Source organism: Zea mays, chromosome 4 (assembly GCF_902167145.1).
Source record: "Zea mays cultivar B73 chromosome 4, Zm-B73-REFERENCE-NAM-5.0, whole genome shotgun sequence".
Lineage (NCBI taxonomy): Eukaryota > Viridiplantae > Streptophyta > Magnoliopsida > Poales > Poaceae > Zea > Zea mays.
The window spans coordinates 50,141,264-50,167,012 of record NC_050099.1 but is presented as its reverse complement, the minus strand read 5'-3'; the positions used below and the strand labels follow the sequence as shown (position 1 = coordinate 50,167,012).

Genomic DNA, 25,749 nt, shown 5'->3' with positions numbered 1-25,749 from the left:
GCAGGGGAGGGTTCCACCAGGCCGAGGCGCCGTACCGGTCCGCTCCCGCTGCACGCGTCGTCGCGTGGGCCGTTAACTTCATCTTCTCCTTCCTCCCCAGCCACCACCACGTTCGTGGACCTCACACCATGCGATCCCTTGCACCGCCGGTACGTTCAGATCCCCACCATCCCCAACGACCACTTGTCCTCCTTCGTCGTGTCGTACCAAGACGACGTAGATCTGGAGCATTTCCTCGCGCCGGATCCCAGAGAGGCGAAGGACGAGTCGGCGTCCAGATGATTTGTAGTGCACGATTGTGGTCTTCGTCTTCTCCTTGGCCACCTGGAATTGGTCTGGAGCATTTCCTCGCGCTGGAATTGGTCTCGTGTCGCCTCCGTTAGCTCCCACTCCGCCTAGAGATCAAAGATCCCAAGGCGCTGGTGCGCTACTACGCATGCGGGCTACGGCTGCTTCTGCTAGGTGAACACTTGGGACCGCCACATGCTCGTGCTTGACCCGCATAGCATGGAGCTGTCACTGGTGGAGCTCGTGCTTATCCAGACCACTCGACGCAGAGAGCTAGCCGTTGTCGATGCAGGGGAGCACATGCTTTGCGTGGTAGGTCTCGGTATTGTTATCTTTAATACACGCGAGCACATAGTTAGATATATTCCTTTGTTGCCTTTAAAGTGAGAGCATCTATGATATCTGAAAGTGACACAATTTTAGCACTAATATTTAACTATTCATGATTCGTGATTTACCTCCACTTGGTTTTGTAGGTGTTGCACATAGTTGATAAACTCATCTAAAGTCCAGGGCTTTCCAGTAACCTGTCTAAATATGCATATTTGTTCCTTCTCAAAGTTACTACTTAAATGACCTACAACATGATGGATGCTGATGTTGGTTAAAACGGGTATTAATATGATGGCCTAGAGTGACCTGATGTTGGTTAAAACATGATGGATGCTGGTGTGTTTGAATGCAATAGTTCACCCTGCTTGTCCATGAGTCATCATCATTGTTTCTAGCTGAATTTTTTTTATTCATCCATCGATTTATGTTGCATTTGGTTGGTTCTTGCAGGCTAAATGTGAATTGTCTATCAAGAAGGGTTAACATAACATAGAAATGTAATTAGCTGGATCTTCACGACGCGTTACTAGGTCCGGTAAGTCCTCCAATGTCCCTCCCGAGCTAGGATGCACGGATTATTGTGCCCATGCTGTTAAGTAATCATATCTTTACTATCATTAGCTCGCAGAGACAAGTTACTAGATTGGGTGGCTATGATCGGTACCCGTCTTCAATATTTATGCCTTTTTGGGTTCTTAAAGAAAACAAGAATGATTCTATTCGTAAAGGAATGGTTGAATTATGAGTTATATTTGCATCACACATATTTGCTCTTTTAATATTTGTTTCTGCTGAAAATGAGCACATTAGGTCTGGAACATGTCTGAAAATGATTCTATTCGGCACTGCCCCTTTCAGCCTTACCCCCACTCGATCCCTCAACCTCTCCTACAACACCTTCTCCGGCTCGCTCCTCGACGACATCGCGCACCTCGCTTTCACAGCGGCGAGACAGGGAAGATGGACATTAATTTTACCTTAATGTTTTTTAATACACGATTTAGACTTTTCATTAATATAATCTTCATTTTCCTTGCAGACAGCAAGTGTGGAGTAATCTATAGTTTATTTTCTGGTATACTGGTTCCATTGAAGAAAGATCCTCATGCTCCATTTCACCATATCCAGATGCCATCTTCCAACAATAGCAATATGGTTATGCAGGTAAAATTAATGTCCATCGGCTACATCAACTCTAAGTTTTCCTTATATGTCATATATAAAGTATGGACTGTTTTTTCTTCCACCCGCTGCAGGAGCTCATAGAGTGAAATGCCCAAGACAGGGAGAAGTTTGGCTTCGTCTTCATGATTTGCGTCTCTGGGAGGACTGCACCTGAGGTCTTGGCCAAGCTTAAGGTCTGAACACGTCATGTTCATTTTTAGATTCAGTGTCCACTTCATATTTTTCCAATGAATTTCTACTTCGAGAAGGACTAAAACTTACAAAATTGTGTTAGATCCTTGCTATTGACTTGGGTAATTACTATTGACTAATGAGGTGTTGTATCGTCTAGACCTCTAGAAAAGTTAAAACACCTATGTATTGTTGTTTAGGGATTGATGATAATGCATGATAATTATGACGTTATGAAATATGCAGTGGGTTTAGTGTACGGTTTACTCATTTCTTTTAATGTGAACTCAAAACATTTTTTACTGTTGAACAGCAGAGGCAACTGTTGGACTGCAGCAGGTAAGAAACTAGATAGCTTTAATATGTTTGGTCTATTATCCCTAAGACATCACTGGTTGTTTATTACTCGATCGTTTATTTTTACTTCAAGTTCTCGCTTCACCCTTCTCCGCTTAACAGAGACAGTTGCTTCGGGCTTCGGAGTGTCAAAAGGAACACTGGATTCACCAACAGCATGATCTCTAATAACCAATAACTAGATCTCTGGAAGCACTATTGTCAATTTTGCATAAGTTAGAAACATGAAACATTACACCAAACTGTAATGCAATAAACTCCCTGGATCAGAATACAATGTATGTTCCAAGACAATTCAATTATTTTGCTAATAAAATAGAGTACTTGACCTTGATCAAAATGTTGTAAATAAACAGCTACCTAGAATGTGCTTATTGAACAACTACCTGCATTTTCTTTAATTAGATTAGATGACATCATATATGTATCTCATTAATTGTGATATTCAACCGACAAGCTTGTATTTTCTGCACCTATGTTAGCAAAATCAATAGACTTTGATTATTCATGATTCGGTATGATGAATGAACTGTTCGACTAAACTTTGTAGATCTATACTACTTATTAAGGCAGCAAGGGTAGCCTGCCTCCCCACTGTTCTGCCTTCCAACCATCTCAACCGTCCGTCCACGCCTCTCTTTTCGTCGTCCGTCGGATGCTGCCCACGCCCGCGTGCATCCCCTGGTCGTCAGCCCCTCCCATCCGTGCGAGCGAGCAACCCCTGCAGCCACCATCGCCCTGCCTACTCACCCCCCTCGGCGCGAACAGCCGCCGGACCCTTATCGCTCGCCCCTCGCCCGTGCCAGCAACCGCCGCCGCCGCCCTGCCTCTCGTCCGCCCCTCCGCCTCGAGATGTCGCTGGCCCCTCACTACTCCTCTGTCCACAGCGCGCGGGGCGCACTCCCCCTCTGGCGCCGCTCAAGGGTGAAGGGCCCATCCGTACCCTGATGCTGGCCTCGCCATCCGTCCGGATCCACAAACGCAATCCTTGCTCTCTCCTGTCCGCCGCTTCCTCCAGATCTCTCCAGCAGTGACGAATTGTGTCCGCTTCCTCCGCCCGTTCCCTATTCTCTCCATCCGCGAAGTTCGCTACCTCCTGGCGCAATCCTCTCCATCCGCGTCTGTGCCGCGCTATCCATGAAGGCGAATCAGACGCCCCAGATCAACGCACTGGCTCTCGATCCGCGCTCTCAAGGGAAGGTGAGTCGCCTTGGCACCGACCGGCCTCGCCCCCATCAAAAACCTTCCATGTAGGATGAGGCAGACACAGGTACGTCCGGATCTGTAGTGAGACTGTTCTTTTCCTATGAATTTCTGTTGGTCAGCTACAATTTCAGTATTTTGGTGTTTCAATAAGGTTTCAGTATTTTTGCTATTTAACTGTTCTAGACAAGCAGTGTTGTAGATATATAGAACCTGCGCTCATTTTGTCCAAGAGAAACTGTTTTCTCTGCCTGATATATTGTCTAACTGTTCTAGATAAGAAGTGTTCTATGTAGAGTAGTTTCTGAAAACAGATTCAAATGACACTAACATAATCAAGTTCACAAGAAGATCATAGATATGTCTTCCCTCACGCACTAAAAACATATGCACACCTTATTTTTATTTTGTTTTGTAAACTGCTTCTTAAGAAATTATTCAACTAGGAATGTGTACTGAATATGGGATTTAGGTTGAAATAAAGCGTATATTTTCTGTTTGATGTTGAATGTAAATGAAGATAAATATGACATTTGCTCTTAGCCTTTATGTCATTCTTTTTTTAATGTGATAATGATAATGTGAGTGAATGATGGCAACATGACCTGCAAGTCATCATAACAAGAAAAAATATTTATAATGTTTCATTTGGAGCTACACACAAGAGCGTTTCAAATAACCTCGCTTGGTCTGTATGATTCCCTCACCTGATCCCTTCGTTTTTTTTGAAACATTTCGTTGGATTTTGCATTCATTGCTCTCATGGACGACGAATCTAAGGAATGAACATCTACGGCGACAACAGCCTCGCCTGCCTCACCAAGATCTCTGGCGCCTCCTCCGCGTCCACGGTCTCGCCGCTGCCCCACATGTTCGTCGTCAAGGACCTGGTGGTGGACATGGACCTGGTGGTGGACATGACCAACTTCTACAGCCAGTACAAGAGCGTCGAGCCATGGCTCAAGCGCAAGGACCAGCCCCCGCAGCAGGGCAAGGAGATCCCGCAGACCAAGGCCGATCGGGCCAAGCTCGACGGCATGTACGAGTGCATCCTCTGCGCCTGCTGCTCCACCTCCTGCTCGTCCTACTGGTGGAACCCGGAGGAGTACCTCGGCCTGACAGCGCTGCTCCACGCCAACAGGTATACCACCATCACTGCCACATCGCATCCTTTGTACTGTGATGGATGACTGCTGGGTGGTGTATGTTGGATCTGTTTGTTGGTGCTGAATGATGTGTGATTGATCGATTGCAAGTCATCCTCTGAATGTCTTGATGAACTGTTTTGGTCCTTAGATGTGATGTTCCAATGTTGTATATCTTGCTAGCAGTAACACTCATGACAAGTGGTATCATGACTGAGTGGCTGTTGTGACTCTGATTTCATGATCTTAGTATCACAAATGAAGGAAATGTGTTGAATAGATTACTTAGACATATTTAAAGGCATCATGGTTTTGATTGTTCTTCTGGTATCTACCTTATGAGTAACAAATACATCACACTGGAACGTAGAGTCTTAAATTTATAGTGGATTTTTTGGTGAATCTATTCCTCTGATATTTTTTGGCAGTGGTGTGTTGAACTACTAGCACTGTCTGCTGATCTCATATAGTTATACTCCAACTCATGATTTATTCTGTGATGTACTGGCGTGGGAAACGAAACAATTAATTCTTGAGTGCCCAGTTCTAGGCATGAGAGGACCTACGGGAGGGTATTTTGTTTAGGTTGAGTTTAAGTTAAAGAGTTGAGTAGGATATTCGCCCCTAAATTTCCCCAATCATCATGTATTGTTGCTTTATAATTTGCTCTTAGAATTATTGGTCAAGCTGCTTCTTGTATCTTGGATTGCGATATTATATTGGTTAATATAACAACCTGCCCCTTTGAATTTTAAGGTGAACAGGGCTTCAGCAGGGACGCTGGTTTAGCAATGGAGGCGATCCATTCCTTGTCTGCTTCAAAATCAAGTTACCCAATGGTTGATCTCACCCAACTCTTCATGACAGCTACCCAGGAAGGGAAAAGATTATAATCGCAAGGCCAGATTCTCAGGGTGGTAAGCCTTTTTTGTAACTCTGTCTCCTAACTTTGTCCCTCCACCTTAAGGGGTAAGACCATAGCTTCCATTGCTCTTTACGTTATGTAATATATTTGCATTATGATAATTTGATTCACCATAATGCTTACCATTCATACTATTATGCTTGTTTTTTCTCTTTCGTAATCATCGAAATGGTCCACTTTTGAAAGTTCAATACCAACTTAATTTTAAAGCAAAAATGTAGCAGTACTTAAGGTTTTATCTGTAATTTTTCAATGGATAAGTGAGTTCTATTGCTCCAGTTTAGTGAGAGTCTAAACAATTTTGAATATTTTGAAATTCTAGATGAGCTATAAATTTCCTACAAGATTATTGGGTTAGAAGTTCACGTGTAGGCATCACATCGGTGTGCTTTTGGGTTACCCACTTAGGTGGATTGTCTGAGTCACTCATGAAATATTATTGTGTACCATCACAACACAGGATTTCTAAGTGTGCAAGCAAGCTAACGACGACTTCGACTAGCTTAGCGCCATGGTCACCGCGCCGCTCAACCTCGTCAACCTACCCCTCCGGTGAAGCTGGCATAGCTGGATACTTAGTAGTGGATCAATAATGTACTCTGCAACTGATTACCTTGGTTTTGTTGCATCGCGTACACCTAACTATCAATTATTATGCTAGCACAAAAATTGAGGAATGCAACAGATAAGTTGGGCTTCTCTCACCTATCTTGTTAATGCAGTCTGACAAGTACTTGAGAAATGGAATGGTAGTATGTTTTTGTTTCTTAGGTAATTAGTTCACCTTATCCTTAGATCTCTAAGTTTATATTTGAATTTGCTTGAAGTGTATGCTCCCTCATCATAATTTTGCCACGTGTAACCAGTGTCATTGCCATTAGAATTCTCCTATACAGACATCTATGCATAAGGTTAGCCCTTCCATTCTTCTATTCAGTGTTGTTTCCTTTATTTTGTTTTCGGTCTCTTTGAATGAACAATAGAAATTTTGCCCATTGTGTCCCATCGGTAAAAGAATATAAGGCAACATGGCGCTCTTAGCTGTTAGATCCCATAAAGGGAAAGGTAAGTCAAGTTAGAATTTATTCAGACTGTCATGTCATTGTTGTAGGACCTTTGTTTCATTTTTTATGCCACACGATGATTTATTTTTCCCCATGACCATGTCTTATCACACATGCTACTGCTGGGTTGTGAAAAATAATTTCATTTTGTCAATGTGCCTCAAGTCAATCTTTTGAATTTTATTATCAGTCTAAATTACTTATTTGTTGTTTGTTTACAATGGCTGGAAATATTCATTATTACTGACCTGACCCATAAGACCTAGCTGATTGCTCAAGATAGTTATGCAATTAAGGGTCTCATTCTAAATATTCATAAACTTGGGATTCCTATGTTGCATGGCAAAGCACCCAAAATCATTTTGACTTTATGCTTGATAAATTGATAACTGGCATATTAGTTGTTACAGTCAAGCATCATGATTATGAATCTAGATTTTATTAATGAGTCAAGCATCAAGTACTTATGTTAAATACTCTTGCTTGCATGGACTTCTTGAGCAAAAATACTATGTGACGTTGTTTGCAGGAGACAAATACTTTGCTACAGATTCTCAAGGAGACAACAACACAAAATCATGTATGATGCTTTCTTTCTTCATTGATTTTACATAAATGCTTGAAATTTCTTCAACAATTTTTTATGTAGATAAAACATAGTACCAAACATGAATGGCTTCAAGGCTAGCAAATGTTCGAGGACACTTGATCTGCACCAACGAGGACACTTCAAGGTGTGTTTTTAACTTGTTCATCCTAAAATCTGTCATATTTTGTTGTTTGTAATGGATTGTTGTATCCATTTGTAGTAGATTTCATGCTTCAATCGCTGAAATTAGTTTGGGCCAACTGCTGTATCAATATGTACTTAATGTCATGGTTTGAAATAGCTATGATTTGAGTAAATTTTGTATTCTATTTTTAAATGGGTTGTTGTATGTTATGCTTGAATGCTGAAATGGTTTGGGTTAGCTATTGTCTCAATCTTTCCAGTTGACCTTTGGCGAGCAAAACACAAAGAAGCAAGCACATGACATTCTCGCTTATTCTTTGGATTAAGGTGTCAGTATCCTAGACACAATATAAATTGTCAGTATCGATTCCTTCCTTACTATTATTAACTATCCCTCTCTCTGTTTTCAAATCAAGTGATGGGATATACTTCTCCATTTTTCCTTTTGGCTTTTACTACCCAGTTCCAACTAACAAGGAAAATCGAGGGACAACTGATCTTTATATTATCAGGTGGATGCAATCAAAACCAAGATGCAAGGTAACCTAAATGGATTTTAAATTTTATTTTGGATTGTTAAATCTTTATTTCTGACTACTATTGTTTTATGTCAGTTCTGATTACAATGTGCATGTACTCCATATATTACCCCACATATTATTTAATTATCACTTTATCAGATATAGTTCATTTGGTTAATTTAATGCTACCTCGTTGTAGTTGCAAGTCTGGAACGACCGACTACCATTCACTGTTGCAAGTGATTTCTATTGTTAAGAAGCTATGAGCGAAAATTTTGTGTCTCAAGTATGAACGCTTATGCTTTTCTCGATTAATTGAAATGTCTTTCATCTTCTATGACTATGCATGTGGTTTTTAGGCAATACTTGGTACTCGAGCATCAGAGATCATAAAGCTTGCTCCTTTTTGTCTCCATTTATCAGTCGAGGGGGTCACCAACGAACGACCCACATTTGGTAAGCCTCGTTATTTGACTGGATTTTTTTACTTCGCCTCTAGAGAATACTTCTCATTACCTAACCACTTTGTTCTCTTGCCATTTCTGATTCTGCTGTTGTGATACTCGATTGGGCCTGAGAAGCTGATGGAATCCTCATTCACCGCTGCTAAGGAGTTTGAGCAGGACCAGAGAGGAGACGTCAGTTCTTCCTCCTCCGCTCAGTGCGACCATTCTCCCTGTCCCCCAACTCTGAACTCTTAGAACAATGATGATCACGGCCACTCCTCTCTCATTTTTTCTGAAGGGGAAATATCTATCTTGTTGTTTACATCTTATTATTGTTGTTGTATGCTTGTGTGCTTAATTTGTTGTTTCTATAGATTAATGTGAGGTATAATCTTGTTTTCGGCTCTTCTGATGTTGCAGGTGTTGAGTGCAAGAAATCGCATGCAAGCTGGATTATGTTAGACAATTAATGGTCAACTACTAAATCAGTAGTTTCTTTAATACATCATGCATTATCTAATTGCTATTTTTTCTTATTAAATTGTATGTTGTTGCTGCTCAAGAATTTGAAGCATGAGAAGCGTTGTGGGGGAGAAGCTTCAGTGCAACATTGTTGTTCTATAGGGATCAACATCCTCAAGATAACTTGGAAAACTTTCACGAAAAACTCGTAATGCAAGCATATGTTTTATTGGAAAAGTTTTCCAAGCTGAATTTCTGAAAGCCTCCTCACTGCTTTAGTTATGCTGAATTGGAGTTTGCAACTAGGGGTTTCTCACAAGTAAATTTTTTAGCTAAAGGTGGATTTTGGTCTGTTCATCGACATGTCCTTTCTAATGGTGGTGGTGTTTGTTAGCTACAAAATCATCAATCAAAGATTGTAATTATATTGCACCACTGTTTTGTATCAATTTTTAAGCTGCCGTAGCAACGCACGGGCACACTACTAGTTTTAGTAATAAACCCAGTTATTACCCAGAAGTACTCCCTCCAGGAGGAAATACCAGAGATCAGAACTGTAATCATCTTTGTTAATTATCATCATAAAAGTAACCACAGTTCTTCTAATCGAAAAGGATCCCAAGGCTGCTCTTAACCGTGAGCATGGCTGATATACCAGTTTCTAACACTCTGCAGAGGCTACACACTTTACCCACAAGCCGTGATTCCCATTCTGCCTGGGGTTCTAGCCTCCCCATTGATCACTACCAAGGTGACCTAGCAGGGTCTCACTACATAGCCTTTACAAAGATTTCCCAGAGGTCATAGTCGGCCGTTAGGTTTCTCCAGTTTGATAAACACAGTACATCTCCCCAACGGAAGGGTGACTAACAAAACCAAATCAAAGAACCTCTGCAACCAGCCTTAGCAGAGCAAGTATTGTGTCCGGACCCCATTGACGGTCCTACGTTGAAGCCAACTACTCCTCTGATTCCTCTAATTAATCAGCTAAGGGCATCCCATTCCACCCTCATGGTTGCACTGTTATCCCGGGTTGTCACTCCCCAAACAGGTCCTTACGGAGAGGTACTCAGGAAACAGCCTGAGCCACCTAAAGTAATCACAAGAACCTCATCGGGATAACATCATCGTATCATAAATAATCACATCATGTTCACTGATTAAGTTAAAGCGATAGCATAAACTAACCATGATTAACCCAAAAAGGTAAACAAGGGTAAGGTAAATACAAACTAGTCAATCCTTAAGTTTCAATAATGTAATGCGGGACAGTGAATTATAAAGTAAAAGTAGGACATGATAGGTCTGAGGACACTTGCCTTCACCAGGTTGTTGCTCAGAGGGATCTTCGGCAACACACTCAGGAACCACGAGTTGCTCGTTGTCTAAATAAAGCGATCATACATTCAATACATTTGGAAAGTACAAATGAACATCACATCAAACATGTACAAACATTAGAACACAACTCAAAAGATGTAGTATTAAATAAAGGAGAATGAGGTCAAGTTATAAAATGAACTAATCCTAATTAGGAGTTGATTACTCTATAAGTGTTTGGAACATATCTCAAAAAGGTAAAGTAGTAATTTAAACAAGAAAGAGATTAAATCATAAGATGGACTTATCTCATTTAGGAATTTGATTATTCTTTAAGTGTTATCTATAATTACATAACCTAATTCTATTCATTTCATTGAGACCTAAAAGTTAAACCAAAATGAATTCATGTAACACATATTATTAATCTCACAAGATTAAATATATTTTAACTCCTAGGGCTTTCATTTTTATTTATTTCATTAAATGAATAAATCAACATATACATTAAACTTATACTCTAGGTGTAAAATTAAAGTGCACAGACCATAGATGAACTTAATTTATTTGGACAGAGAATAATATTATGAACATTTTACAATTTGAACCACTAAATTTGGAGTTCATATGAAAAAGATATGAAATAAACAAGTTTTGAAGTTGAAATATGAAATTAGGGCTAAATTTGTGATTAAATAAAAGTACAGGGGGCTATCCAAAAGAAACCAGGGGCCTACGCGCTAAAACAGAGGACGTCGGGTTGATTTCCTAAAAGCCGAGGGTCTCTTAAGTAAAACTTACACGTGAAGGGGGTACGGGGTAACCTCGGCCATCAGATCAGAGATCAACGACAAGGATTAGATCGCGTGGGCGCGGGCGCGTGGACGCGACTAACAGGCGGGGACGGGGCGTCAGCGAGTCAGGGCGGGCTGACCAGCCGGGCCCAGGGGCAGGGGCGCAGGTGAGGGGGAGAAGGGAGAGCGGCCGGATCTAGATCGGAGCGCTGCGATTAGATCCGCAATAATGAAACCTAAACCGCACGATCTCGGACGAACGCCCGAGATCTATCGACTGGGGGCGGACACAAACGCGGTGGCGCCGCTCGGTCCCGCGCCGACAGTGAGCGGTGGCGAAGCTCTCTGTTCGCGCGGGCAGAGCGAGAGAGAGGGCGAGGGGGTTTGGCTGAGGGCGCAAGTGAGCGAGGGGAGGTGGGCGAGCAGGGCGCGGGGCTCAAAAGGGACGCAGGCGCGGGGACGTGGCCGGAGAACGCGCGGACGTGGGCGCGTCCACCGCGGGGGATCGTGGGCGGGAGGTTGGGGATGACCGACAGGTGGGCTCGGTGGGACAGAGAGAGAGAGAGAGAGCGGGCGCGGAGGGAAAGGAACGACGTCGACAACTCGGTCCCACAGAGCAGCGAGAGAGGGGGAGAGAGGGCGCGCTGGAGAGACAGACAGACAGGCGGGGTCCGCCTGTCAGCGTGGGCGGGCGCGGGCGCGCGCGCAAGCTGGGCCGACTTGGGCTAACTGGGCCAGATTGGCTTTTTCTATTTCCAGGGAATTTCTATTTGCTTTTTTTATTTATTTTCTCTAGGGTTTTCAATTCAAATTCAAATCTAGTTTCAAATTCAAACCAAATCAAACATGTGCAACAATTCAAGAATATTTAGGCTCAATATGATGCAACATTTCATGACTCATATGTTTTGGGCAAAATAAAATAAATAATCCCTCACTAATTAAACTAACCCTAATCAAAAGAGGAAGAGGGGGAGAGAAACTAGAGAGAGAGAAACTAGAGTGAGATAGAGAAGAGTAACACCTGAATTTGGATGATAATATGAAAGAAATTTTATACCCCAAATTCAGGGTGTTACAATCGCTGTGCACTATTTTTTGCGCGCGCTGCACAGGCGCTGGGCGTGGGGAGGGTGAAGTCGTGGTAGCATCAGGTGCCCACATTAGATTCTTAATAGATTATTATTACTAGTTGGTTGCTCATACTTTGCTACGGTTATTATATACTCCATCCGTTCCATAATATAAGGCGTAACCATTTTTTGTTCTTGTCCCCACAATATAAGACATGCTCTCTCTATGCATACGTACATTAATGCAGTGATATAGAGAAAATTAAATATATTTCTTGGTATTTGAACCAGAGGTGGTTACGCCTTATATACTAGGACAGAGGGAGTATCATATAAATAGGTATTTAGATATTTATTCAAATGTAACTATTGTTTATTTCTAAACACTAAGGTATGTGTGGTCTGGTGGTTAGCTCCAAATTTCTGAAGCAGGGGGCGTGGGCTCGAGTAGTTGCCCTGCATTTTTTTGCGCGGTGTGATGGGTGGGCCTAGAGTGTCAGAAGGTGAAGCTGTGATATCATCATGTGCCCACATTAGATTCTTAATAGATTAGTATAGATTATTAATTATTACTAGGTATGTGTCCGCTTGTTGCCACGAGGCTGAGAAGCGTGGGGAGGGGCGCCTAAGCTACAAATATAATTTTTGTTTATTTGTAAACACTAAAGTATGTGTGATCTGATGGTTAGCCCTAAATTTTTAGAGCACAGGATGTGAGTTTGACTGCTCGTTTTGTACTATTTTTTGTGGGCTGGACGTGGGGAGAGTGAAGCCGTGGTAACACTAGGTGCCCACATTAGGTTCTTAATAGATAGTAGATAGATAGATTGTTTATTTGTAAACTATATGTGATCTGGTGGTTAGTCCTAAATTTCTAAAGCATAGTGGTGTGGGTTTGAGTGCTCGTTCTCCACTATTTTTGCGCTGGACGTAAAGAGAGTGAAGTCGTAGTAGCACCAGGTACCTACATTAGATTCTTAATAGATAGCAGGGGAGTAGAAATATATATATAGAACTTATATATATATGCCGAAGCTTTGTTTTATACATTATTCTTAACCGTTTATTTTTAAATAACATATATTTTTAATAGCACGAAATAGATGCAAATATTTTTATGGCCTTAAACAATTTAAATAGATTTTATTTTAATTTTTAGGACTTAATTATACGACTTTTTGAACGCTATAAGTAAACGGTAAATAACAAGGGCTTATCCGCAAAACGACACGGACGTATTTCCGCTTCCACCTGCGCCGAGATCTCGGAAGAGGATTCAGAAGAAGCAGGCTTCCGCTGCTGCTTCCCCCACTCGAATCCAAGCAACCACGCCCCCACGCCCAGTCCAACCCCAACCCGCGAAGCTGGCGCGCGAGGCGGCCGACGCGAGCGCCCGCAAGCGCAAGGCGGGGGACGGCGGCGAGGTCCCCGACGCCACCGCCTCGGCAGAGGTGGCCGCAGCGCCGACCCCCGGAGAGGACGCGGCCATGGGCGACGTTCCACAGGCGCCGCACGCTGCGGGAGGTGGAGAAGAGTGGGCGGGGCCGGACCCTAACCCTAGCCCGAGCCTCGGCGGCTGCTCGGACCCCGTGTCGGTGGAGCTCTCCATGGGCGGGGACTACTACCGCGCCTGCTGCGGCGAGCCCGATCCCGACATCCCCGAGGGGCCCAAGCTGCCGTGCGTTGGGGACAAGGTGAGAGAGGGAGGGAGAGCGAGCCCTCTGTCTCCCACCATCCTCACATGTCCGCGATCGGGTATTGGTTAGCCCGCCGTATGGTGGGATGGGTCTCCATCACGCTTTAGTGTTTTACAGGCCTGCACCTGATCTAGTGGAAATATGCTAGTCGTGCCCATTTCTACGGCTCTGGTCTTGTGGGATCAGATTGCGGGGACAGTGCTGCGGTGCAGTTGAGTGTTGGTTACTTGCTGTTCGATAAGCATGAGTGATGTGGGTTTGGAGATGACTCGGGGTGTTTTGTTCTAGTCTAGGACAAACAGGAGGTTATGGCTCAAAAGGTGTGGTTTCAGTGAGGACCTTGCATTTACTTCAACTTTAGACTCACATATTTGTTGATAGATGACTACTCAACAGAGAAACTGGTACACCGTTTTTCTGTATGATCAAGTTCAAGTGAAGTGAAAAAATTGTTGGGTATAAGTTGGCCGAGCACCACATGGTTGCCACTAAAGTATGTTATTCCTTTTTAAGTTCAGAAAGTGCCAAATAGAGTTATGTGTTCGATAACTATGGAGACTTTTGTTGCCTACCCTTGTTTATGTCTACTTTTTGGTTCATTTCCACAACATTTTAATTGCTCTGCTTATTCTCGATACTCAAGCTTATGTAGATGGATTCATTGTGTAACCAAAAACCTGCCATGACTTTCTTTTAGCATATGAAATAGTATGTGGAGATTGACCTGTTATTTAAGTCGACGAGTCTCTGATTTCAGCTTGTCTTGCTGATGTGCTGAAGTTTCAGGTCTTCTTCATAAGTTCATAGTCTGTACCAGGATTAAGTTTGGTTGTGTTTTTTTTACGCCAAGTTGGATTCTGTTTTGCTTACGCTTTTTATGATCACCTGTTGATCAGTGTTATCTGTGGGCTTTGCCAAGTTAGTAGGTGGTTTGTTTTTCTTGTTTTTAAAAAGGAGCATGTTGTGATGATGGTTAAGCACCTTTCCTGATTGATGAGAAACATTTCTCAGCTGTTATGAAGGCTAACATGTTCTAATTATCATGGTCGTTTCCATGCTAATTATTATGCATCTTGTAAATGTTGCAGGAACCTCTCTCCTCTTTAGCAGCTGAGTTTCAGTCTGGCAGCCCCATTTTACAAGAGAAAATTAAGGTTATTGTGTCTCTGATTAATCTAATATGTAATTACTGCATTTTTATGTGGATACGTAACATGCTGTTGTCTAGTTTGTTCAACTAGTCACTTTTGTTTGTAGTTGCTTGGCGAGCAATATGGTGCTTTAAGACGTACACGTGGAGATGGAAACTGCTTTTATCGAAGCTTTATGTTTTCCTACCTGGTAGTATCTGCAGTGTACTTTTCACAAGTATATTATATCTTGCATTTCTCAGTACGGTGTTCATAATTGTGGCGACAATCCTATCTTATGCTGTCTTCAGCAGCTTACCCATTCTATCTCCCATTTCATCTTCTATTTCAAACTCCACTCGGTGAACAATACAGTCTATAGTGCAAAATAGTGTTTTGCACACCATATGCACGATCTACTGAAGACGGCCTTATATTTGCTTCCAGGAACACATCCTAGAGACACAAGACAAAGCTGAGGCTGATCGCATCATGGTAAAAATTGAGGAATGCAAGAAAACACTCCTCTCTCTTGGATATATTGAGTTCACTTTTGAGGACTTCTTTTCGGTAAGTCTGCAACGATTATTTTTGCATATTTCTCAGTCATGTTTTCTGTTAGGGTGGTTTTCTAGTTCATTTGCTATGCATTGTCTACTGTTTGTGGGTTTGTCTACTTATGTGCCACGGTCGTTTCCAGATGATTTTTGGGTTTTTGCATAGATGAATTGGCATATAAGCTGTCTGATGTCTGTATCCGTAGAACAGGGTTGGTTTGGGTTATTGTAGTGCATGCTTCTTGTCATTCATTTGAGGCTCAGATCAGTGTTATTAAAACTACGTTTAAACGATGTTTAAACTACTTTTAAACGTCAAAACTCTAATTAGAGGTTGAAACTGCGTTGTGGCGTTCTAAACTGTAAACCACAGTGTTTCATGCGTTTTATGGTAAGCTACTAACCTCGCTGTTTTGGTATTTAACTTCATGTTATTGTCTGAAATTATGATATATTGGTATTTTTTCTATGTTGTTTAAAACTACGTTTAAACTTCATTTAAACGTTTAAAAGTCAAAACTTCACCCATGAGCGTTTCAACGTTTTATCATTTTAATAACCTTGGCTCAGATATGCTGATTTTCATGTGGAAAATTAACTAAGATGCAACCTGTTTTAGTTTAGTCCGGAATGCTAACCAGCCTGTCTTCCAAAGGACATAAGCTATCAGCTGGAGGCAAAGTATGTCACACAAAGTTCTATACTGTACTAGTGTAAAATACAGCTGCTATCGGCTAGAGACAAAGTTTGCCACACAAAGTTTTCTACTGTACTTGTGTAGAAGGCAGCTGGATGACTGTGATTCATGTTTTGGTGTTTAGTTGTTTGGAAATATGCTGGTGTAGTCTAGATAAAATAAAGATAGTTGAAAATTGCTGGCTAATATATTTCTAGAATTGTATGAAATATGACTTTCTTGAAACAAAATACTCCACCCATTCAAATTTTAAGATCTTTTGCATTTCTAGTACATTGTTTATACTTTTTAGAATGTATCTACATGTAGGGTATATCTTAGTGCAAATCAAAAGCTGCGTATCTAGAAAAGCAAAAACACCCTATAATTTGGAATGGAGGGAGTATCAATTTATTCCCTCTTATCACAATATATGTTTGTCCTATGTCAAATCTTTTAGCTTTGACCCTAAATAGTTAAAAATTGGAAAAAAGTAATCTAACATAAAATTTATGGTACTAGATTTATCATGAAAAGTAAAAAAGGGGTCAAAACCAGTGCCGGAGGCTCCCACATCTGTGGTATCTAAAGAAGGGATAAACTGAGGCAGGCCTTCATCCGCAAATGTGGAGAGGCTGCTGCGAACTGCCGAACCTGTGAAAAGTTACTATTTGAAATATATATCTTTAGAGCCAAGGTTTCATTTCACCTAGACCTAGTAGACTATGTTGATGTCCTAAACTGTTTATATTTGTGATTGGAGGGAGTCTTCTTTTGCACCTCATAGATTTTGTATCTCTTCGACTCTTCCCTTACCGAACCGTGTTCTCTGATTTTGTTCAGATATTCATTGAACTGCTGGAAAGTGTTCTGCAGGGACATGAAACTCCTATAGGGTAAATATCAGAGTTGTATTTCGTCTCATGAAAAATACATAATGAAGAAGCATTGAGTTGTTGATATCAAACACACGTTTTTCTTTGAACCTTCCACAAAATATGACACAATGCCTGTAATCATGTTTGTGTATCTTTAGTAAATCTATTTGTTCTCCTACATCTTTAGGCCTGAAGAGCTTCTAGAAAGAACCAGAGATCCACAAGTTTCTGATTATGGTTTGTATACATTCAGATGTTCGAACTCTAGTTCTGCACTATCTTGGTATTGTTATCTAACACTGTCGTCTTCAGTTGTCATGTTCTTTAGGTTTGTCACTTCTGGTGAAATTCAAAGGAGGTCTGACTTCTTTGAACCGTTCATATCTGGCTTGACAAATTCAACCGTGGTTCAGGTCAGTTCCATATTCTGCTGTCACATGTTGTATATGTACTACATATATTATATTCATGGTCATTTACGTGCATCAAGCAGCATTAATCTGTGATCCTATTTGTTGCTCCCTGGTGAATAGTGTCTGGTGATTGGCAATCACAGTATGTTCGTTCATTGTTGGCTTAAATTATTCTGGGGCATGTGTAGCCATTATTTATAGAGGCGGTTCCCCTTAACTAAAGTTCAGATATAGATGATTAGATATCATGATGTAGCAACTCTTTGAGCAATTTTTTCCCTAATGGTGTAGTTTATCATAAATCTGTATTCTGTGATGAATGATAAGGAAAGATTTATGCTGCTGCCCATGTGGGTAAATAAGCTACTTCTTGGTCTTAAATAATTGTTGAAGTCACACTGTTATTTCCAGCGCTGTTATTTCCATGTTATATATCATGATGTAGCAACTCTTTGAGCAAAACTTTTTTCCCTGATGGTGTGGTTTATCATAAGTCTGTGCTCTGATGCCCATGTGGGTAAATAAGCTACTTCTTGGTCTTAAATTACTGTTGAAGTCACGCTGTTATTTCCCGCACTGAATCTGTACCCTATTTCAGTAAACATTTTGGTAAATATTTAGATACTAGAATGGCCCTGATTTGTAATTTTTGTTTGCAGTTCTGCAAGGCTTCTGTGGAACCTATGGGTGAGGAAAGTGACCATGTGCACATAATTGCCCTATCAGATGCACTAGGCGTACCAATCCGTGTTATGTACCTAGACCGAAGCTCGTGTGACACTGGCAACCTGAGCGTGAATCACCACGATTTCATCCCGTCGGCCAATGATTCGGAGGGTGATGCGGCCACGACACCTGCTCCTGCCACAGAGAAACCGTACATCACTTTGCTCTACCGTCCTGGCCACTACGATATTCTCTACCCAAAGTGAATTTTGCGCATGGTTAGTTTCACGACTTCGGTTGAGAAAGCACACTGCCCAGAAAACTCGTCATGTTTCGCCTGTGTGCTGCCAAAGGTGGCAAACTTGCTTTTGAGTGCTTAATGCCAATGCCCTCGTTCAATCTAGATGTTCTCTACCTGCTGTAAGTCTTACTCTGGTACAAGGATTTAACATTGTGTTGACTGCAGAGAAGTTCCCGTGGATATTTGCTACTCATCAGTTATTCGTTCATGTTTTTTTTTTCTTTTACCTTGATCTGTCGTTGCAAACCAAGTTCATAAAGTTTAAACCTCGTTGAGGAATGCTAGTCTTTCATCGATGCATGAATACCTGTCAAAACAGTTCCCTACATTCGTTCGTCGCGGCAATTTTGTCTGTTTTGTCAACAGATGCACAGTTGTGGTTGTGGTGAAGCTATTACGAACGGAAGGCCGAGCAGCTAGCAGCATTCGCCAAATATTTGTTGAGAAGTTGGGGGTTATGCTGTGCAGGAAGGAAGTATCGCTTGGGGTGGTGTTCCTGAGGCTGGGCATGAAGTGACACAAAGTTACAGGTAGAGGCCTAGCTATGTCAAAAACTAAAGAGACGGAGCAAATGTAGGGGGTGACCTGCTTCTCGGGGCCACACGGCAACCAATGAGCTTTTGATGAAGGCATGTCCTCTGCGATTGGGAGAGAAAGAAAGGGGGTCGACAAAGGCTGGGGAGCTGGCCCCTCTGCGTTGCAAAGGCACTAGCTACTCTGTGCGAACATGCCTACTCAGCGTACAAAAGCAAAACCTTTTTCTTCTTTCGTTTTGTTCGGAGCTCAAATAGGCCATGTGCACTTGATGGTGGTCTTCTTGTGAGCGCACCTGTACCTGGATTCTCCAATTCTGCTTTGGCAAATGACGTTAACGTCGCGGTGTACACTGCCTCATTTTCCGGCAGGGAATTAGCTACACTGAGTGGCGGTCTCATAATCACTGTCGCATTAGTGGGTGCAATGTAGCCACTCGTAATCTAGTAGAACTATGGAGATGAGGCTTGGCTCGGAGGATGCAAATGGTATACATATTATTTGTCCGTATTCGAATTCGACTCGTTTAAAAGGCTAGAGATCCGATCTATGTTCAGGTCCCAATACTATATATCTGATCTTTATTTATATCTGTATTCTTAAAATTAGATATTTAAAATATCAATATTTATGTAAATCCTATCGGATATAACTTACCAGGAAGAGGGGTACTTGACTAATAGGGTTAAAATGGCTTGATGAACCATTCCGTTCACACGCACCGGTCCCATTCACTTGCAACTCGTAGAGGCTGTAAGTAAAGTAAACAGTGCCCCACTAAATTCAAAGTGACGGTAGGGTTGAAAGATGAGTGTGCCTACCCCGAGCCGAGAGTGCCCGCCCTTTCTGTCAAGTAGGCTACTTTTTACGGAACGCTTATACTCCGAAGAGAAAATATACAAACACATATTGGTACCCGATTCGATTAGACCTACCGGCTCCACATCTCTCCATCGTCAGGAGCGCTGCACAGTCGTGTGTGCCCGTCTCCGCCCGTCCTGGGCGGGCCCAGCGCACAGTCAACTCCTTAACGCAGCGGCGAATTGGCAGATCACCAACCCCTCCATTTGTCAGGATGCCAGTATGCCACTCACCCTGACCCTGACCCGCACCGGTGACAGAACGGCATTGTCTTTAAACAGAATGTCATTTCTGCTGACGGATTCTTTTAAAAAAAAATGCGCATTTCATATTTTTTTTCAAAAAGAAATTCCTGCATTTCCCGCTCCTCATTACAGGAAACAGTTTTGCTGAATAATGTCTGCGTCCCGGCCCCACCACTAACCCTGAACTGAATGCTAATTAAAACGGGATTAGTACTCAACAGTCAACATCAACTTAACTAAGTGCCTGTTTGTTTCAGCTTATAGATTATATAATCTGGAATATAATATAGATTATATAATCCATATTATAATTTATATGTACCTATTTGATAGTCTAGATTATACAATGTAGATTATTTACAAAGATAACAATACCCTTATTTGTTTATTTGATATTTAGTATAGTTAGGACATTCTATCACTAGAAACAATAAGGGGCGGTGCGATGAACTGCCATGGGGGTAAAAAGATTAACAACAAGCCAGAGTCATAATGGAGAATTTGATCGTGTATTAGGTGAGAAAAGAAGGATGACATATATTATAATTTTTATTTACATAACGATAAGTAGTAGGTCTTTTGCCAAAAATAATCTCAAATAAGTTATTCTCGAGGAGAGTATGAGATTACCATAATCTGGCTTTAGATTATATAATTTGGATCCATAATCTAAGTGTTTGTTTATATGCTGGATTATTTGCGTTAGATTATATAATCTAGAGAGATTATAATCCGAAACAAAGAGTGACTAAGGGCCTGTTTGTTTACCCCCCAGATTATATAATCTGGATTAAATAATCCTAAGAGTCAAACAAACAGTCCAACTTATTTGCCCAGATTATATAATCTAACCCCTTGGATTATGATAATCCATAAGCAAGTGAGGAGGTGCTTATTTCAGATTATTTTTTTCCCACTTCCCTACTACCCTTTCAAGTTTTCTAGAAATTACCCACCATTGCCATTATAATCCACCGAATCGTTTTTGCGCCTAGTACTAGTCAATTTGGGGATGAAGAAGGTGACATGAATGCCTTCCGTGATAATATTGCTAATGCAATATTTGCCAATGTCAATTGAATTATTTTTTTTCATATATGAGTTTCAACCTAGTACAAATATAGAGAGTATTCTTGTCTTCCTCATACAAAAGAACCCTATTAACAACTCAAATAATCTGGGTAAACAAACAGGACTACTCAGATTATATAATCCAGATTATATAATTCAGATTATATAATCCTCCAAAAATAATCCAGATTATATAATCCATGGGGGTAAACAAACAGGCCCTAATAATCGTTACAATTTGGACCAAAATTAAAATTAACTCGGCGGTTACCTGTTGCCACCCGGATCCCTTCTTCTTCCCTCCCCGAACGAAGAGAGAGAGAAAGAGAGCGCCATTCCACCACCACCACCTCGCTCCACTCCTCCTCCCCCTTTTCCTCCTTCCTCGCCTCGCTTCTCGCCGAGCCACCCGATCAACACCCGCGCCCTCCACGCGCCCAGACCGCCGCCATTCCCTTCCCCGCCCAGCCGCGACGAGGCCGCTGGCACCGCACCTTCTCCCCTCCCCAGCTGCCTACCTTCGCGCGGCGGTCCCGGCGGCGAACAGGCTCGAGGCGGAGCTCCGCGGCGTGCCCGCGGATGGGCTGGTAGGAGGTGGCGACACTGCGGCGGCAGCCATGCATTTCGCCAAGCTCGATGACTCGCCCATGTTCCGGACGCAGGTGAGAGGCACGCTACCGTGATCCCGGCGGATCTCGGCCCCTAGCGTTCCCGTGCGTGCGTGTGTCCGTGGGCGTGTGCAACCGTTCCCTGAATTCTGTCGCTGTGGGCGGGTGGGCTGTGGGCAGGTTTTGATGATCCCTGCGTGGTGCGTGCGTGTCTGTGTCTGTGTCTCCGCCCCCAAATTCTATTGTTTCTTCCTAACCTCCTTGGCGACGCTGCTGCACGTGGCTGGCGGCGGACTGCGGCAAGGGAAACGCTGCTAAGCCGCCCACTGCTTCTCTTCTCTGGAGTATGGTCCATGGTTGATGCGCTGCGCCGGCGCGTTCCCGGGAGATCTCCTTATTTGTTTGTTTATTTGTTTTGTGAGTACACGTGGAAAGCGCAATTCCTTCCCTGCAATCTGCCCTCCGGTGGATCGGCATGTGGTTGTGGTTCCATTTTATTATGACCGCTCCGCGCATGTATTGTCGCATCTATTTGTTTCTGCTATGTGTGCCCGTGCTTTCGCATGTGTATGCTGTGCGTCTGCGCTGCACTTGCATGTCGTTGAATTGCCCGTTAGTCAGGTTGGTTTCTTTCTTTCTTTGCCATTACTTTGATGTTTCCATGGCACCACGATGAGTGGTCCGGAATTAGCTTCCCAAACAAACCCTTACTGGTTGCAGTCATGAATGAAACTTTGCTTCTTTGATTGATGATTAATTGTATGCACCTTTCTGTTCTGTTGGAAACAGATACAGTCACTTGAGGAGAGTGCTGAATTGTTGAGAGAGAGATGTTTGAAGTTCCATAAAGGTTGCCGTAAGTACGCGTAAGTGACCATTTATTTTGTAACTGGGAGTATGGTTGAGGCGTTGAGCTGCAATTCACTCCCCTGCGCCATATGCCCTTTTGTTTCAGTGAAGGGCTAGGGGAAGCATACGATGGAGATATTGCATTTGCCAGCTCACTTGAAACATTTGGAGGAGGCCACAATGATCCAATTAGTGTTGCTTTTGGTGGTTAGTCATGTTATTTTCTTAGTCTGCTTTTCCCAGCAGCATTTATTATCTTATCATGCATGCATGCAGCAGGATTTTTTATTATTTTTGTTTTGCTTAATTATTCTTGCTACCATGTCTTGGTCCACGAGAACAATAATGTTCAATTCTTTAGTATTTTACTGTTTCTTTTAGTTGCTTTCATTTTTTAACCTGCCTACGTTACTTGTTTCTCATTTCTTTATTACTCTTTCCCCACATAAGAGTAGAGTTGAGCTTAATGTCGTCAGTTACTCTACTGAGCATACTGAATCTTCATCTCCTTTATAGGGCCTGTAATGACCAAATTTACAATTGCCTTACGAGAAATTGGAACATACAAGGAAGTCCTGCGCTCCCAGGTAGTGCGTTTCTTATTTAGAATGTGATTATGTATATTACTTAGGTCATAATACTTGTTTTTCCTCATGATGAGATGCTTATACAAGGAAGGCCTGAAAGTGACTGCACCTTGAAACATCCCTTTATAGTCGGTTATTTAAATATTGAAGTGTCAATGTGAGTTACTAGATGATATATATGGCTGGGCATACCATTATACTATTAAGTTTCTTATACCCTTTTCTCTTCTGAACATGCACTTTGTGTAAGGATTTGGTCTCCCAAGCATAATTTCATGCTGAAAGTACAATGCCATATGATTAGGGTGGAATTTGATATTTGCTGTTCCCTTATTGAAAGCCTAATTTATATAAGGCCATGACACATCTAACTTTCAGTAATTTACCTGCTCTAATTTCTGATTCGGTTTCCTGACAGGTTGAGCACATGTTAAATGACAGATTACTGAATTTTGTTGACATTGATTTGCATGATGTGAAGGTACTAATATTATTTCCCATGAACACAATCATGAAAATCCATATTGAGAATAATTGAATGATATAGTGTTCTGCTCAATACATTTTCAGGATGCTCATAAGCGCTTTGACAAGGCTAGCCTCTCATATGACCAGGTAAGCTATCTTATTATGCTGTTCCTAGTGTGTGATGTATTTTTGTGTGTCTGTTTCATAGGTAACAGCAAAAGCTTTCTCTTTCCTCACCCATTAATAGTTGTGGAATTTAACAAATTTCTGCCTGGGCATAACGTGTACATGTGATTCCTATGCTGTCTGTTTAGTGGTTGATAACAAGACACCTGATCGAATTTAGAACTGTACATTACTCAATGTTTCACTATGTTTCTATTATTTTTCTGCCAATTTGTTGTTCTTTCATATTTTTCTGCCAATTTGTTGTTCTTTCATATTTTTCTGCCATACTTGCTTTGCTGCATAAAACTGTAATATTATTGCTTGCTGAATTCCTAAGACAGAGTGCGCTGTTAACTTGTGAACTTGTTGGTTTTGTTATAGATTCGTGAGAAGTACCTATCATTGAAGAAAGGTACCCGACCAGACATAACAACGGCAATTGAAGATGTAAAAACCATTCTTATTCAACATTTTACAGTGTTCACACAAATAAAGGCTTCTCTAACTCCCCCCTGAACTAAATAGCATTTGGTAATAACCAGGAGCTTCATAGTGCTCGATCTTCATTTGAGCAAGCCCGTTTCAACCTGGTACGATTTGCATTGTCCATTATTTGCTCCTTAGTTTCTGAGCTTATATGCTTACCATGCCATTGTTTGCCATGTCCATGTTAATTTCTCAGGTCACTTCACTTTCCCATGTCGAGGCAAAGAAGAGATATGAATTTTTGGAGGCTGTTAGTGCGACGATGGACTCACATCTTCGATATTTTAAACAAGTACCTCCTTGCATATTTTGCCTTGTGGTGTAGCTATGTTATGCATGAATGTGATTAATCCTATCAATTTCTATTTTTTTCTCGAACGCGCAGGAGAACTGCGCCCCATTATATATTAAGCAGAGGAATAGAAAAAACAGAACAAAACAAAAAAGGTTTTACAGTCCTCCTTACGGAGGCCAGAAACAGGCATACAAATAAAGATCCATAAGGGGATCAAAAAAATCAAACTACTCAAATCTTCCTAAGGCTCTACCAAGGGTGCAGCCAGATGTGTGAGGCCTTTTGCACCAGCCACTTCCCATCTTCTTCTTTCCTCATCAGCAGCTCTGAGGCTTGAAGACATACTTGGGTTGCAGCCATCAAAAATGCATTTATTTCGATGATTCCATAAAGTCCAAGCTCCTAGAATGATGAGAGAGTTAAGGCCCTTTTTTGTGAGACCATGAACTGCTCCTCCCACCACTTCCCACCATCCCAGGAAGGAGTTTGTAGTCGGCTGTGGTGCAAGAGAATGAAGACCAAATTTCCTGAGTAAAAGGTACCAGAACTCTCGGGCAAAAGAACATTGCACAAGGAGGTGGTCTATATTTTCTTCCTCTTGGTCACATAACAGACATTTCTCTGGATGATTTAGGCCTCGCTTTGCCAATCTATCAGCCGTCCAACATCTCTTATGGGCCACCAACCAAAGGAAGAAGCGACATTTTGGCAAGGCCCAGGACTTCCAGATTCTTTTATAATGCTCAAATGTCACAGATCCTAGGAACAGTCCTTCATATGCTGATTTGGCTGAGTACACACCATTCGAGGCAATACTGAAAGTATGCTTGTCGTCAACCTCCGGCTGTAGCTCGATGCCAGATAGCAAATCCCAAAGCTGAAGGTAATCTGTCAAAACCCCTACTGACAAAGCCCCTCTGATGTCAGAAATCCATTTGGCGCTAACAATTGCTTCTTGAACTGTCCTGCAATTGATTACCCGCTTCGGAATTGTGCCAATCAGCCTTGGAAACAGATCTGCAATTCTTTTTCCATTAAGCCATTTATCCTTCCAGAATTTGGTATTGTTTCCATTCCCCACTTCAGTGGTCACTACTGCAGAAAAGAAAGCTCTAGCCTTTTTTGGGACTTGTATTTGAAGTCCAGACCAGGGCCGAGAGTGGTCAGTCTTTTGTAACCAAAGCCACCTTAGTCGAAGTGCCCAACATAATTCTGGAAGACTAGAAATACCAAGCCCTC

At 42.0% G+C, this 25,749-nt stretch overlaps 3 protein-coding genes and 1 long non-coding RNA gene across 9 annotated transcripts in view; all 4 read left to right on the top strand.

The window, feature by feature from the left end:
• The first annotated feature begins 4,319 nt into the window (after window positions 1-4,319).
• LOC109945721 (succinate dehydrogenase [ubiquinone] iron-sulfur subunit 1, mitochondrial) lies at window positions 4,320-4,727 on the top strand. The gene has a single exon (XM_023302265.1). The coding sequence runs from the start codon at window positions 4,320-4,322 to the stop codon at window positions 4,725-4,727; it is 408 nt and encodes a 135-aa protein (XP_023158033.1).
• A 3,043-nt stretch (window positions 4,728-7,770) lies between these two features.
• LOC103653237 (uncharacterized) lies at window positions 7,771-8,357 on the top strand. Its single transcript, XR_565347.2, has 3 exons — window positions 7,771-7,944; window positions 8,125-8,211; window positions 8,285-8,357. It is a non-coding gene; the product is annotated as an uncharacterized lncRNA (long non-coding RNA).
• Window positions 8,358-13,049: 4,692 nt separating this feature from the next.
• On the top strand, window positions 13,050-18,630 carry LOC100217258 (uncharacterized). Of its 2 annotated transcripts, NM_001366423.1 has the most exons (8): window positions 13,249-13,714; window positions 14,806-14,871; window positions 14,975-15,058; window positions 15,295-15,417; window positions 16,924-16,976; window positions 17,146-17,195; window positions 17,271-17,371; window positions 18,031-18,620. In NM_001366423.1, exons 1-8 carry the CDS (start codon window positions 13,508-13,510, stop codon window positions 18,301-18,303), a joined length of 957 nt encoding a protein of 318 aa, NP_001353352.1. In that variant the 5' UTR covers window positions 13,249-13,507; the 3' UTR covers window positions 18,304-18,620. The 2 variants fall into 2 exon arrangements, with proteins under 2 accessions (XP_035822620.1, NP_001353352.1); XM_035966727.1 differs by lacking the exon at window positions 17,146-17,195 and having other exon boundaries at window positions 13,050-13,714; window positions 17,287-17,371; window positions 18,031-18,630.
• Window positions 18,631-21,222: 2,592 nt separating this feature from the next.
• LOC103653236 (ADP-ribosylation factor GTPase-activating protein AGD3) overlaps window positions 21,223-25,749 on the top strand; it is a 32,061-nt gene continuing 27,534 nt past the window's right edge. For 3 of the 5 annotated variants that reach the window (XR_004857745.1, XM_020552537.3, XM_020552539.3), the window contains exons 1-9: window positions 21,223-21,711; window positions 22,447-22,523; window positions 22,613-22,713; window positions 23,023-23,093; window positions 23,512-23,574; window positions 23,664-23,708; window positions 24,111-24,176; window positions 24,272-24,319; window positions 24,412-24,507. Coding sequence is in view for 4 of the 5 variants with exons in the window: in XM_020552537.3 (XP_020408126.1) it covers window positions 21,250-21,711; window positions 22,447-22,523; window positions 22,613-22,713; window positions 23,023-23,093; window positions 23,512-23,574; window positions 23,664-23,708; window positions 24,111-24,176; window positions 24,272-24,319; window positions 24,412-24,507 (1,029 nt within the window). In the remaining variant the exon portion in view is untranslated. Of the gene's footprint in view, window positions 21,712-22,093; window positions 22,279-22,446; window positions 22,524-22,612; window positions 22,714-23,022; window positions 23,094-23,511; window positions 23,575-23,663; window positions 23,709-24,110; window positions 24,177-24,271; window positions 24,320-24,411; window positions 24,508-25,749 lie in introns of those variants that run through there. The other 2 variants (XM_020552540.3, XM_020552538.3) reach the window with 2 other exon arrangements.

What these genes read in the sequence shown, in the direction of transcription:
- LOC109945721 (XM_023302265.1), top strand. Translation starts at nt 4,320, where the DNA reads ATGAACATCTACGGCGACAACAGCCTCGCCTGCCTCACCAAGATCTCT.
- LOC100217258 (NM_001366423.1), top strand. Translation starts at nt 13,508, where the DNA reads ATGGGCGACGTTCCACAGGCGCCGCACGCTGCGGGAGGTGGAGAAGAG. An exon ending in TTTTACAAGAGAAAATTAAG is followed by an intron (nt 14,872 to 14,974) that starts GTTATTGTGTCT and finishes TTTTGTTTGTAG; the next exon opens with TTGCTTGGCGAGCAATATGG. An exon ending in CAAATTCAACCGTGGTTCAG is followed by an intron (nt 17,372 to 18,030) that starts GTCAGTTCCATA and finishes TTTTGTTTGCAG; the next exon opens with TTCTGCAAGGCTTCTGTGGA.